The sequence below is a fragment of the Platichthys flesus genome, chromosome 18 (assembly GCF_949316205.1).
Source record: "Platichthys flesus chromosome 18, fPlaFle2.1, whole genome shotgun sequence".
Lineage (NCBI taxonomy): Eukaryota > Metazoa > Chordata > Actinopteri > Pleuronectiformes > Pleuronectidae > Platichthys > Platichthys flesus.
The window spans coordinates 1,585,792-1,598,129 of NC_084962.1; the positions used below are offsets into that span (position 1 = coordinate 1,585,792).

Genomic DNA, 12,338 nt, shown 5'->3' on the forward strand with positions numbered 1-12,338 from the left:
TTCAGGGAAGCTGCTATGACTGAGAGCTAAAGGTCAAGGATTAATATTATAGACAGCTGAACATGGTCTTCTGCAGCATGCTGCCTCTTAAGGGCATCTGACATCACCGAGGACATATTGTGAATTTAGGGGTTTTAATGACCTGTGGAGAAGGTGACATTTTCTTACACATTAACATGGGGTCTTCGTTTAGTATTCTGTTTTATTAATGTATTAGACAGTTAATATACTGTAGATCGATATACTGCAACTATACTGTTTTTGCTTCAGTCTTAAAATGGGATATACTGTAACATTGCAGAAAACATAAACATAGAAAATGTGATCAAGCCCAAATAAAGATTTGTATTTCTTATTGTGAAGTGCCTCAATTGTAATTTGGACCTGTGAGTTCAGCGGTGACAAAATAGTGAAATACTGGTTTTGACTTTTCAATTCAATTAATTTGTTTTATTACAAGAGATAATCAAAAATATCTTCTAAACTGAAACCCAATTTGAATCTTTTGGACTTTCAAATGTACATGTAGGCTGTTGTATTTTATGATGCCAACCCCCTACAAGTCATCAGAGCTGCTCAGTATTCCAGTCACTTTCCGGTAATAGTCTTTTCATGGCAGGCATCAGTAGTATATATGCTGAGCTCGCTGCTCTCTCTCCTGCACTGAAAGAGCCATAACACTCTTTGAAAAGCTGGCTCAGTCTGGTTCATACTCAGGACATGGCTGCCATCGACTTCCCAGATGATGAAAACATTTCAATTGCATTTAATCTCAAAGGGGACGGAGCCTCTGTCTGCTAGAGTGTGCTGACCTTGAGTTAGAGCCTGGCCCTCTTAATTAACCAATCAGCAGGCATCCGCTTGCATTCTCCATCAACACGTACAAGACCTATGAGCATATGGAGAAATATTATCAATGTATACATTTGTAAGGCAGTTGGTGGGGCATTACAGTACAGGTGTATATATATTTTAAGCATGGTTGGCCACAGTCTGAGCAGAGCCTCAAACAGTTCCACGTTGTACTCACTGCCAATCACAAAACAATTGTTCTAGTTTGTTCTAAAATTCAGACATCAGCAATCAACCCCGTGTCATTCAAATCTGCACTTAGAACATGGCTCTGATCCCAAACTGCTAAAGGGGAACTGTGCCCAAATAATTATTTTCACCAGTTGAAATTGAGAAATGTACCTATAAGACTTATTTTCCATGGAACACATACTTGACTTGTGATGAGGTCATTGGGATTAACAAGTATGTGCCTCACGTGATTGTCACCTGTCAGGGTGGGCTGGGGCTGACAAGCTTGAAAATGAAGAGGAGTTAGAAAGAAGCAAATTACCAGATCTCTCACTACCAGCATAACACAGGTCAGTGGGTGAATTTTACTGTGAGTAGATAACAGGAAAAGGAAGAAGAATGCGTAGAATAATAAAAAAATATGATTTATTTGCATCGTAATTAATTCTTTACCTGCTGGTGTTTGCATCGCTGTCATGAGAATGACTTGAAAATATAAACTTTTGTTTGAGACCATGAGATGCAGTCAAAGCTGCTACCTAAGTTTAAAACAAACATATTTTTTCTGTCTCTGAACTCAAACATTGACTTTCATGTTCAGCATAAAATGGTTATGGTAGTTAAATGTTTAATTTTTTCGAACCCATCACTCTGTACGATACATGCAACCAGAATAATACTAGTGAGGAAAATCCTGAAACAACACATTTATTAAGATTAAGATACATTTATTTATCACAAACACATGCACAGACATGCACAGGCACACTCATGCAATTGTAGGGAAATTAAAACTCTTCATTTAGGGGGATTTCAATAGATGTTTAACATCGTTTTGGAACCTGAAAAGACTCATGTTAGTATTTTGGAAAAGTTGGGGTGGAAATGTAATAAGAAATCAGGAAAGACACTAAAGTCAGGATAGGACAAGAGCTCCTCTCTTTAGACATGAATCAAGGTGGTTTTAGTCACTTAAGGCCACTTCAATAGACTGATGCACGTTGTCATGAATATACTGTAGATGTATAAGAAATCATGAAATGAGTCAGTGCAGGGAGTGTGTGTTCAAGGAACACAGTATATGAAATAGGGGATCCAGGCCTTGTTGAGGAAATAGCTGTGTCTGGTTGCTCTGGACTCACCAGATAAGGCTGAGTCGGGTGGCCCACCAGTCCCAGGATAATAACAATCATCTGTTTTATTAGACCTGGCAGAGCAAGTGTTTAAAGACATCACTGGAATCCCTTTCACACACACAAACTGACTTGAGCAAATCATTTTTGGCAGGTTTGGTAAACCGACTGAACAGGGGTAACAGAAAAGAGGAAGTACAGAGAAAGACATGGCCCTAACAACTCAGGCTTATCAGAGACGGTGTGAAATATTACCACCAGCTGTTTCCGTTACCTTGTGTCCTGTGCCCCATTATCACACTCACTGATCCAAAGTAACACCATAATAAAACATCAGTAATAGAAGCTCAAGCTAAATGTTTAATGAGCGCTGTTGCACGAGGTCACAAATGCGTGGGAGTGTTTTCATTTTGTGGAACATGCTGCCACCTTCTGGTTAAACACGTGCTTCACCAATACACACTGATTCACTGTGGGGAATGGCACTTGAACAATTTGAAGCTTTATATATGTTTATCATTTGATTAAAATAAAGACAATATCTTGATACATTAATTTATATTTTGTCCTAACAATGCATCTAATGACTTAATATAATGAGAAAAGAGTCTTGAGTAATGATGAACCTACAGGAAAAGATTATTTAACATTTACATGGTTTATAAAATGTGCATGTTGTCTTGTATATTTAGTATTTATTATAGAAGGATTACAAAATGCACATGAGAACACAGTCTGCACTTTCTTTTAAGAAGTAAGAGAATATAACAGATAATATCCAGCTCACACAAACCATTTCTCCTTGGCTTCCTGCTCATTATATAAAGATGAAGGTTCTGATGGAAAATAACAGAGACAAAATTATGTTCTCAGTCAAATTAAAACATGATTTTTTGATACATGATATGTTGCGAGTTAGTTCTCATTTCAGACGTCGTCATCGAAGATGTAGAATGAAAGGTCTTCTGAAAACAAGTGAAAAAGAGTAAAGGCTGTACAGCTCATCTGCTGCTGGAGTAACAGTCTTCATTGTAGCATGAGTCACACCGACAGAGTGGCGGGCTTCTGACAAAATAAGCCGAGTCCTTTAAGTGTGCTCCTGTATATCTCACTTTTCAATTTGTCTCACAGGGGCCGGACAGTGAGGGTAAGGTCACAACCCCGCTGTGGGATGATGTAGCGCTCCTCCCTGAGCAGGCGAAGCAGCAGGTCCTGTGTGTCCTGGGGCCAGCGGTAGATCCTGGTGCTCTGGAGCCAGTTGGGGACATGTCTCTGTGACACAGAATAAGCCCAGAGAGTCAGTTGGTAAAATCTCTTTTACATGATTAGTTTGACATACCCCTCACCTTATACCTGTAGGTCTTCCAATTCATATTTGATGTCATTTCTTACATTCATCTTTTCTGTTATTTGCTGTACTATAGCCATATAATGCACGTTTTACTTGGGCTGTCCAGAATGAGAAGATGCATTCATTTTGAAAAGCGAGCGAGTATTATAAACATTATTTGCAGTTAGGAGGAAAGTGTTTTGAGCTTAGATTTTGTTTGGTGTATATACTGGACTGCCATACTCTTGTATGTATAAGTATGTGAAGGGACCCTTGTGTGTCCACCTAACAGAAGGTCAACCGTTCAACCTGCGTCCCAAAGTTTCCATTGGCAGAATATGGAACCCCAAATGGCCCCCAACAACTGGGCTGGCAGTGTGTGAGTGATGTGTGATCAAGAAAGTGCTGCACATAGATGCATATAGAGTGGTCATCAACACTAGAAAAGTGTTAGATAAACACAAACCAATTACTTTTTACCACATTGCTTATACGTACCTTGGTTGCATTAGGAAACAGGACAGGTACCAGTCTGAAGTTCAGGCAGCCTTGTTGGATGAACTCATTTTGGATCTGTGCCATTAGCGAAAGAGGATTTTCAGTGTTCATAGAGCTGTACCACGTTAAGTGTTTCTATGAATAAAACAGGCAACAAAATCAATGTCCGTTCATTCTATGAGCTGAATGAGAGCCACTGTGGCCTTCACATTATTGAAGCCTGGACTGTGTTGTGAATTTTGCTAATGTTGTTATTTTGTAGACTTGCTCTGATTCACACAGCGTCTATTGCACTCCTGTTGTGTTTTTTTTCTATTACACAGATTTATGGTGGTTTTTCTCACTCTTTTTGGTGAGGGTTAAGGACAGAGGATGTTGCACCTTATGAAGTCCTATGCCGTAAATTGGGATTTGTGAATATGGTCTATCCATATAAAATTTGATTGATTGATTGACCGACAGTCGTGAAAGTGACGTTCATTTTCTCTTCTGATAACAATATGATGCATACGACGAACTTGGACTAAGCAGCGTGGAGCTGGGAAAGCCTTCCAGATAGTTTCAGCACCTGTGACACACTAACAGTGGCTGTGGCTGATGGGTAGAGTGGTCGTCCTCAAACCTGAAGGTCGGCAGGTCAATCCCCATCCTGACCCATCTGCATGCCAAAGTGTCCTTGGGCATGATGCTGAACCCTGAATGCCCCCCCCCCCATAGAATAACAAAGTGTTGCGAATAGATGCACTGTATGTGTGAATAGGTGAAACTGGTAAAACTGTACTGTAAGAGCTTTGAGTGGTCTTCAAGACTAGAAAAGCGCTATATAAATACAAAACCATTTACCATTTAACACTATGGGACTGTGAGTGAGGGGACCCTGGGTGGAGCTGGGGAATGAAATGTCCTATTTTCAAGTCCCGAGCCATTTCCTCATTCCACTCTTCCACGTGGGAGGACGGAGTGTAATGACAGGACCCGACCACATGAGGGGATGTTGCAAGCAAATATTTTTAGCATTTGACAGCTGTGGAGCAAGCGCTTACCTGATTGTGAATGTATTTAGTGTGCAGGCCATGGTCATCATCTCCATCTCCCTCCACATCCTCTTTGTACTTGGGGCTGATGACCACAATGATGAGCACTGATTTCTGTAAGACAGTATATTCTCATTGACAGATTTAGCAGAAGACTACATTATGAATTGAGTTATTCTCTGCTCAAGTTTAACGGTCAGACTTACATCATTCAAATGTCTGTCCATCCATTTAGTGATGCCCATTCTCCTGATTGGATTATCAAAGATGTCAATCTAAATCGGAGATTCATAAGCAACGGTGAGTTTTTGTACGGAAAATCACCAGGAAGCAGAGGTGATGGGGGAAATGAATGTACTTACTGCTGGTTTGAATCCCTGATCAGTCAGAAACTTGGTAAAAACAATAATTTCGTTGGCTGTGTCCACTGAATACGTGATGAAAACACTCCCTGTGGATCAGTGAAACATCCTTAGCATATACATCCTTTAGGTGTAGTGGGAGAAACATCACAACCACATGTTAATGAGGTGACCTGGGTGTGACTTACTGCACTCCTCAGGCAGGCTAATGGTCTTCCTGATTTCCCCTGTGAAAGCTGCAGGACCTGGCCGCAGTGAGCAGTTCACGCTGACCTCATGCATCACATCTCTGGGAGGCGCCATGCACTGAGGCGATGAGCCATTTGGAGCATCTCCAGGTTGTTGCCTTTTTTGGGAGGCTCTCCTGTGAATGGAATGAACAAGAAACATTTCGAGAGTGATTCATGTGAAAAGTATTGTCTGAATCAATCCTGTAAATATTGGATAATCATGACAAACAGGACAGGACCTGCTCTCCTACCAGGACTGTTGGTGGTCTTGAGGCTCGTGGTGTGGATCTGCTGGGTGGCCATGCTTATAATGACAAGAACGATTATTGTGACGCCGCAGGTCTCTCTGAGGACAACAAGCACAATTTCTGTGGAAATTCCCCTGCTTTGGATTGGGGCCTGCAGAGAAACATTGGAGTGCAGACATGATTTACTAGTTTGAGCCAACACAAGGAACAGCAGCCAGACGATATCTAACAGGGTTGTCATGATTACCAGATCAGTAAAGAATCTAATTATTTTTAAGTAAAGTCAATTTAACAGCAGAATTAGGTCGTGTAGCCTGCAGTCCATATTACTCATGATTATCGATATAAAAAAAATATTTACTACAGACACAGCCTACAGCCATAGCTGTTAGATATATATATCCTTCTAGAATCAGATTGTCATATATAAAAATAAGAAATCCTGATTCCATTGATAACCAAACACTTACTCTGAGCAGGGTATTGTGATAGGACATAGGAGGTGTAGTTATTGTCAGACATGAGTGGAAGAGGGGCCTCCAAGCATTCTGCCTCCTCAACAGAGAAGTCCTGTGGCCAGTTTGAAGGGCCTGCAAAGCCTCTACTGTGGTTCACCCTGTGCTGCCATTCATAGAGTGTCCCCTGCTCTCTGAGGCCATGAGGCCCAACGTCTTCAGGTTGGGGGGGTCTCATGTATCTGAAGTGTGTTTGGGGTGTGAAGCTAGGCTCCTGGGAAGCACGGCAGGCGGCTCTGGATTCTTGCTGGAAGCGGCTCTCGGGGAATGTCCTCTCTCCGGCATCATATTCTCTGGGTGTTTCACAGCCATTGTTCTGTGGCCTTCTGCTGGTCTCTACATGTCCACTACACTGGTTACAAGGAGGAGGCCAGACCAAGTCCAGAGTTGAGGACGACATACTCTCATCGGTCTCAACAGGAACACTCTGATGAGGGCAAGGTCCTGACAACAGGAGCGAACAAGAAAACAGGTTTGCACTCACATCTGTCCACTTTATGTGGATAAAGTGGACAGATGTATCAGTCAGAGCAGCTTTTGTTTCCTACCTTTGAACGAGTCCATTTTTACAGACCATAAGTGTCTGTTGTCCCTGGTTATAGTGAAAATGAAAAAAGCGTTTAAGGAAATCAATACTGCTTAAAGAGACACGCACACGGCACAAAGACAACTGTAGTTTCAGTCAAGAGATTCACAGTACACCTAACAGTCTATTACCACTGAGGAAAAATAAGTAAATAACAGATTGAGTATAATAAATCACAGAATAACGAGACATAAACTGCTTCTTCCTCGCTCTATCTTAGGGTGTAACATATCAACTCGATTCCGGCAAACAGGTACAAAGGTCAAAATCCCTTAAAGTCTGTCAAGTATGTCTACTAAAAAACATCTCCAAGGTTTCCAGGAAATTTCCCCCTGTAAATTCACATACAAAGAATAAAGTAAACTTCCTAAACTGCGCACACCTACCTTTTCATAGAACGTCTTATCCCTCAGCCACAGCACAAACCTGTTCTGCAGCAAACAGGAAACATTCCCACTGCTTGTCCTTTTCTGTTTTATGCAAAGCTCACAAGCCTCGTGACCCATTTATGTAAATAATGCGGGGCATGAGACTGCGGCGTCCAATCAGGTTGTTTTTCACTAGAAGCATTGTGCAGCCAGCCAGGTTGAACTGTTATCATGATTTGAAATGTGTCAGGCCTCACTCTCAACCAACCCTGGGAAAAGACAACATCCTCAAGCAGTAACTGACAATAAGACGAGTAGTAAACAACTCATTTTGATATGTACATGAATATAATTTACACATTTATTCAAATTTTACAAACAAATGACGTAACAAGTGACAATACTACCGAGCTTCATCAGTTTTGGATTAACAGTGAAACATTATCAAAGCTAATAGACAACTTGTTTTATCACACTTCCCCACAAGACCTACATGACTAAGAAAAAACAATTAAATACCAAAGTCTTACATCCTATGGCTTTTATGGATTTTTACTTGATCACATCTATTGTTACAATGAAAGCGTATTTCATGCATTTATTTCATACATGTGTTGTATAATCTACGAGACAAAGAGTCTATGGTCAGGTCTGTGAGGTTGTATGTGGACGCACTAAAAGTCAACACAGCCTGCTAACCTCATAGTGTAAAATGATCACCATCTTAAAGTGCATGCAAACATCATCAGCACAAAAACTACAGATGAGCTTGATGGGAAGGTCATACGCTCACAAAGCAAACTCGTGGAACAATCATATTTTTTACCTGATGATGATAATAAAAGACTAAATGTTTAGGGATACAAAGGACATCGAAAATTAATTCTGTGTGAGGCAAGATTCTGAGATCAGCTATCTCAAAACCAAAGATGTCGACCTCATGTGGCAATAGTGAAAAAGTAAAGTCCTTAGAATATATTGTCAGGGAACAATGAATAATATTACAATTGTTTTGAACAACAGAACCTGCTAGAAATGCTAGATGAAGAGTCAGAGAATAACCAAACATCTTAAGGCTTCACTCTTTGGAGACCAGATTCCATAGCAATCCACCAAACAGTTCTTAAATCTTGTGGTTGAAAGAACCAACACTGCAATCTGGAGAATTGCTCTGCTAGCTCCGCTTACAACAGCAATTATGAGACCACTTTTACCAGTTGATTTCTCCAAAGCGTTTGTGTAGTTTTCATGGACTTGGATATGCAGTAAGCAGAGGCCGTGGTTCAGGAGGTAGAGTGGATAAATGATCTATTAGAGGGTTGGTGGTTCAATCTCCATTTCAGAATGCCTTGTGCGTGTGTCCAGGTGTCCTTGGCCTCGCTGAGTTCTTCGTGACTAGAAAAGCTCTATATATAGGAAGTCTCCAGTCTATTTACCATGGTTCCATTTTATTTCTGCAAAATGACATGTCCAAGGTCAAGACTAAACCTTTAGTCTCCAACAATTACACCCATTGTGATATTGGTATTTTTTTCTGGTTCCTTTCTACTCTGTCTGTTTGAAATTAGCAAGCTTCACAGTCACAGGGTTGTTGGATGGTGAGGCCTTATGATCCATAACTGAGAAAACTCTCATGGTAGTATGGGTGAGAACAGAGCCCAGCTCACGTACCTTTGCCTTACAAGTCACCACCTGGACCAGCTCCCGTCGAAAGCGCCGGCTGACCATACAGTAGAGCAGGAAGTTGGTGCTAGAGTTAAGGTTCTGCAGCATGTTGGCTAAGTCTCCGGCCACATTGATTGGGATTCTGTAGTCATCCCTGTCGAAATACTCGTTGTTGTACTTGGTTCTAAGGATGCAGTATGTGACAAAACGAGGAAGGCTGAGAACAACAAAGGTCACAGAAACAGTGCCCAGCAGCAGAATGGTCCTCCTCAACATGCCTCTGGTGCTCCTCCCATGCATGACCCGGCGCTCCTCCTTGGTGAAGAGGTTGCTCGCACGGCAAAGGTGATATCCTATGAGGTAGTTGAAGATGATGACCAGGACAATGGGTATTCCTCCAGAGAGGAAGCTGGTTATCCACACTATAACAGTAGTGTAGGTCTCATCGCGGTAATGACACCTGGGCTGTGTCACATTCTCCCCGTCCACAAGAAAGGAAACAGGTGTGACATTATTGATCCAGCCCACTGGCACAGAGACAATATGTGACACAAGGACAACAGCAATACAGGTCAGTTTAGTGACCCAGGGCTGGGAGAAGTGCTGCTTGGCTACTGTGCTGCGGAGGACAAGGTATCGCTCGATGGTGAATATCACCACTATCCAGGTGGAGCTGTACAGTGATCCATACTGCAGGAATCCCAGGATGCCACACCAGGGTTGGGAATGCCAGAAGGGCCGCAGTAGCCAAAAGTTGAGGGTCAGGTCAAGAAGGATCACCCACACCAGGTAGAATGTGTCCACAATGGCAAGACAGCTCAGGTAAATGGTTGCTGTGTCGGACATCCCACATTTACAGAAGCAAACCATATAGAATGTGAAGAGGTTGGCTGGAAGGGAAAGGCAAGAATAAAAAAGTTCAGATAAATACACACCACTTGTCTGGTGCTACATGAAGTTTTTCAAGATTAATTTACCAATATTCATTTTTTGGCAACTTGGAAGCAGCAGTAGTAAAAAATTAATCTGACACAGCATTATCCGGTTATGGCATGTTTAAGCAAACAACTGCTTTCTTAAACATTCTGCTTACATTAAGATATTTCCAGGAATCATATGCATTTATTGTGGCTCACTGACAAACTGTCCAATCCAAGTCTAGTCCATCAAGCAGTCTAGTCTGATTTACCTTTAGACTGGTCTTCACCAACCAACTTTGTCCGTCTGGTTTGTGGTGTTGGGCAGGTGGTGTACAAAAGGTTTTCTCTTCAGTCTAAAAGTTTTGATAATAATAATAATAATAATAATGATAATAATAATAATAATAATAATAATAATAATAATAATAATAATATACACTTTAATTGTATAGCACAGTTCACACAAGAAACTCAAAGTGCTATATATACAATATAGATATAAATAAAAGCATGATAATATGTAATTCAAATAAGAAGAGAACATATTCTAAGAAAAAATAAGAACATTTAAAAAAACGTAAAAAAGCCAGAAACAAAGTCGTCAAAATAATAGCGCACAGGCAGGTATAATATCTGGTTAAAGGCTGAAACAAAGTCTTCTTTTAAAGACGTTCAATTAATTAACTGTTCCCAAACTTTGGAGCATAATTTACAAAAGCTTTTCTTTCGGCTGTTGCTGGGAACCTCTTATAGACCTGCTGCAGATGATTCAAGTGGGGACATAGTTAACTAGAGAGTCAGCTATGTAACTCCGTCTTAGCCCATTTAGAGCCTTGAATATAAGCAAGAACACTTTAAAGTCAATCCTCTGTGTTGCAGCAACTAGTGCAGAGCAGCTTCCACTGGACGTATGTGTTCTCCTCTTGGTTCTGCTTTTATTTGCTTTAATGTATTTATTACAAAAAACAGCTGCTCTTTAGTTCTATATCAGAGAGTGGTTTATGAGAACTGTAGAGATGGGCAATAACCTCTGTCAATTCATGAACTTTCCCATTATCAAACCCAGCAGGGGTATGCTGTCAGGACAAGCATGGCTGTGCTCGACAACTAGCTCAAACTTGAGTGATATAAGCTGCATTTTTACCAAAAGTACCAGGAAATTTCAGTCTCTTTAATTTTTGTCAAAGAACTAAACTGTTCCTGCAGACTGTTCTGCATTTCAAGCGTGGTCTAAGGACCAGGGGGAGATAAGGCGGTTATGCTGATAAGGCGGTTATGCTGACAAATGATAATGGCGAAATGCGTGGTCTCAGCAGACATCCAAATATTCCTAGTTCCTGGGAAAAGTTCCTGCAATGGAAATGCAGCTAGACTGAAATCTCTCTTTACATCTGATGTTAGAACAATAATTTTACTCTAAAATATGTCGTTATAGTTATGTCATTCATCTTGTAGTTTGCTGCACCCTTGTGGCTGCATTAGGACTAACGGCCACTGCAGGTATAATTTCGGTCAGAAAATTACTTCAACAGACTTTCCTCTCTCACTGTTAAGAGGTAGAAGTTAACAATCACATGACACTGATTTACACTGATTGGTGCAATATATGAAAAAGCATATTGTACTAACAACAATGTGCTTCATTTAGCACTAATATAAGTGTATAAATAAATTAACATTTTGGGGTCTGTCAAAAATGTTAGGGCCCACTTAGCCCAAACACTGGAAGCAAGAGAAAACTAGGCAAGTGCAATGAAATGTGGGAAAAAAAGGTACTATCACAAAGAGGACAAGACAAATGACTGAAAGTTCACTTTTTACACGAAGCTTAACATTAGATGAACCTTTTCTCAAGACAGATGCCAGGTTTATCATCTGAATATGGTTTTGAATGTAAATGTGTCTCCCAGGCTCCTTCCAGTTATCTGAGAGTAGAAGTGATAACATTAATACGTTTTTAATAGCCTACAAAATCTTTTTGTGTTTTGACACTGATGATCCACAACAACACCTATTCAGACATGAAAAAGACAAAGATTTATTAGGGAACAAACCTGGAATACCCATGATGCAAAGTGTAGGGTAGTAGATCTTCTGAACAGTGACAAAGATGTTGACGCCTGCTTCCTCCATTTCACTGCAAGGCAATTTCTCACATGCTAATACCTGCAATAAAGCCATTAGAGGCGGATGAAGAGCTGTTATCGATTGGGCACAGAGAGGGGAGGTACGGTGAACAAACACTGGTAAAGGTCTATAGGTAAAGGTCTATTATATATCAGTTGGCTTGAGTTCACATTTAAAATTAGTGAAACTGAAGGTAAATACAAAACTACATGACGGCAATGTAAAATGTGAATTCGGGAAGAGTCTTACATCTTAGAAATATTAATTTATTAAGCTTTGGATATGTATATTACCTACAT

General features: G+C 40.6%; 2 protein-coding genes across 3 annotated transcripts; both read right to left on the reverse strand.

The window, feature by feature from the left end:
* Window positions 1-1,710: 1,710 nt before the first annotated feature.
* Window positions 1,711-7,432, reverse strand: traf3ip2a (TRAF3 interacting protein 2a). Of its 2 annotated transcripts, none has more exons than XM_062411452.1 (10): window positions 7,346-7,432; window positions 6,922-6,965; window positions 6,329-6,817; window positions 5,862-6,009; window positions 5,569-5,744; window positions 5,381-5,469; window positions 5,225-5,293; window positions 5,028-5,132; window positions 3,985-4,059; window positions 1,711-3,428 (listed from the first exon to the last, which is right to left on the reverse strand). In XM_062411452.1, the coding sequence occupies exons 1-10, from the start codon at window positions 7,351-7,353 to the stop codon at window positions 3,282-3,284; spliced, it is 1,350 nt and encodes a 449-aa protein (XP_062267436.1). In that variant the 5' UTR covers window positions 7,354-7,432; the 3' UTR covers window positions 1,711-3,281. The 2 variants fall into 2 exon arrangements, with proteins under 2 accessions (XP_062267436.1, XP_062267434.1); XM_062411450.1 differs by having other exon boundaries at window positions 3,985-4,119.
* A 362-nt stretch (window positions 7,433-7,794) lies between these two features.
* On the reverse strand, window positions 7,795-12,093 carry LOC133973798 (probable G-protein coupled receptor 139). Its single transcript, XM_062411851.1, has 2 exons — window positions 11,967-12,093; window positions 7,795-9,882 (listed from the first exon to the last, which is right to left on the reverse strand). Exons 1-2 carry the CDS (start codon window positions 12,091-12,093, stop codon window positions 8,873-8,875), a joined length of 1,137 nt encoding a protein of 378 aa, XP_062267835.1. The 3' UTR covers window positions 7,795-8,872.
* Window positions 12,094-12,338: the final 245 nt, after the last annotated feature.

What these genes read in the sequence shown, in the direction of transcription:
- traf3ip2a (XM_062411450.1), bottom strand. An exon ending in AAAAATGGACTCGTTCAAAG is followed by an intron (nt 6,818 to 6,921) that starts GTAGGAAACAAA and finishes TCCTGTTGTCAG; the next exon opens with GACCTTGCCCTCATCAGAGT. An exon ending in CTAAATACATTCACAATCAG is followed by an intron (nt 4,120 to 5,027) that starts GTAAGCGCTTGC and finishes TTTTATTCATAG; the next exon opens with AAACACTTAACGTGGTACAG.
- LOC133973798 (XM_062411851.1), bottom strand. Translation starts at nt 12,093, where the DNA reads ATGGCTTTATTGCAGGTATTAGCATGTGAGAAATTGCCTTGCAGTGAA. An exon ending in TTGCATCATGGGTATTCCAG is followed by an intron (nt 9,883 to 11,966) that starts GTTTGTTCCCTA and finishes TTTCCCTTCCAG; the next exon opens with CCAACCTCTTCACATTCTAT.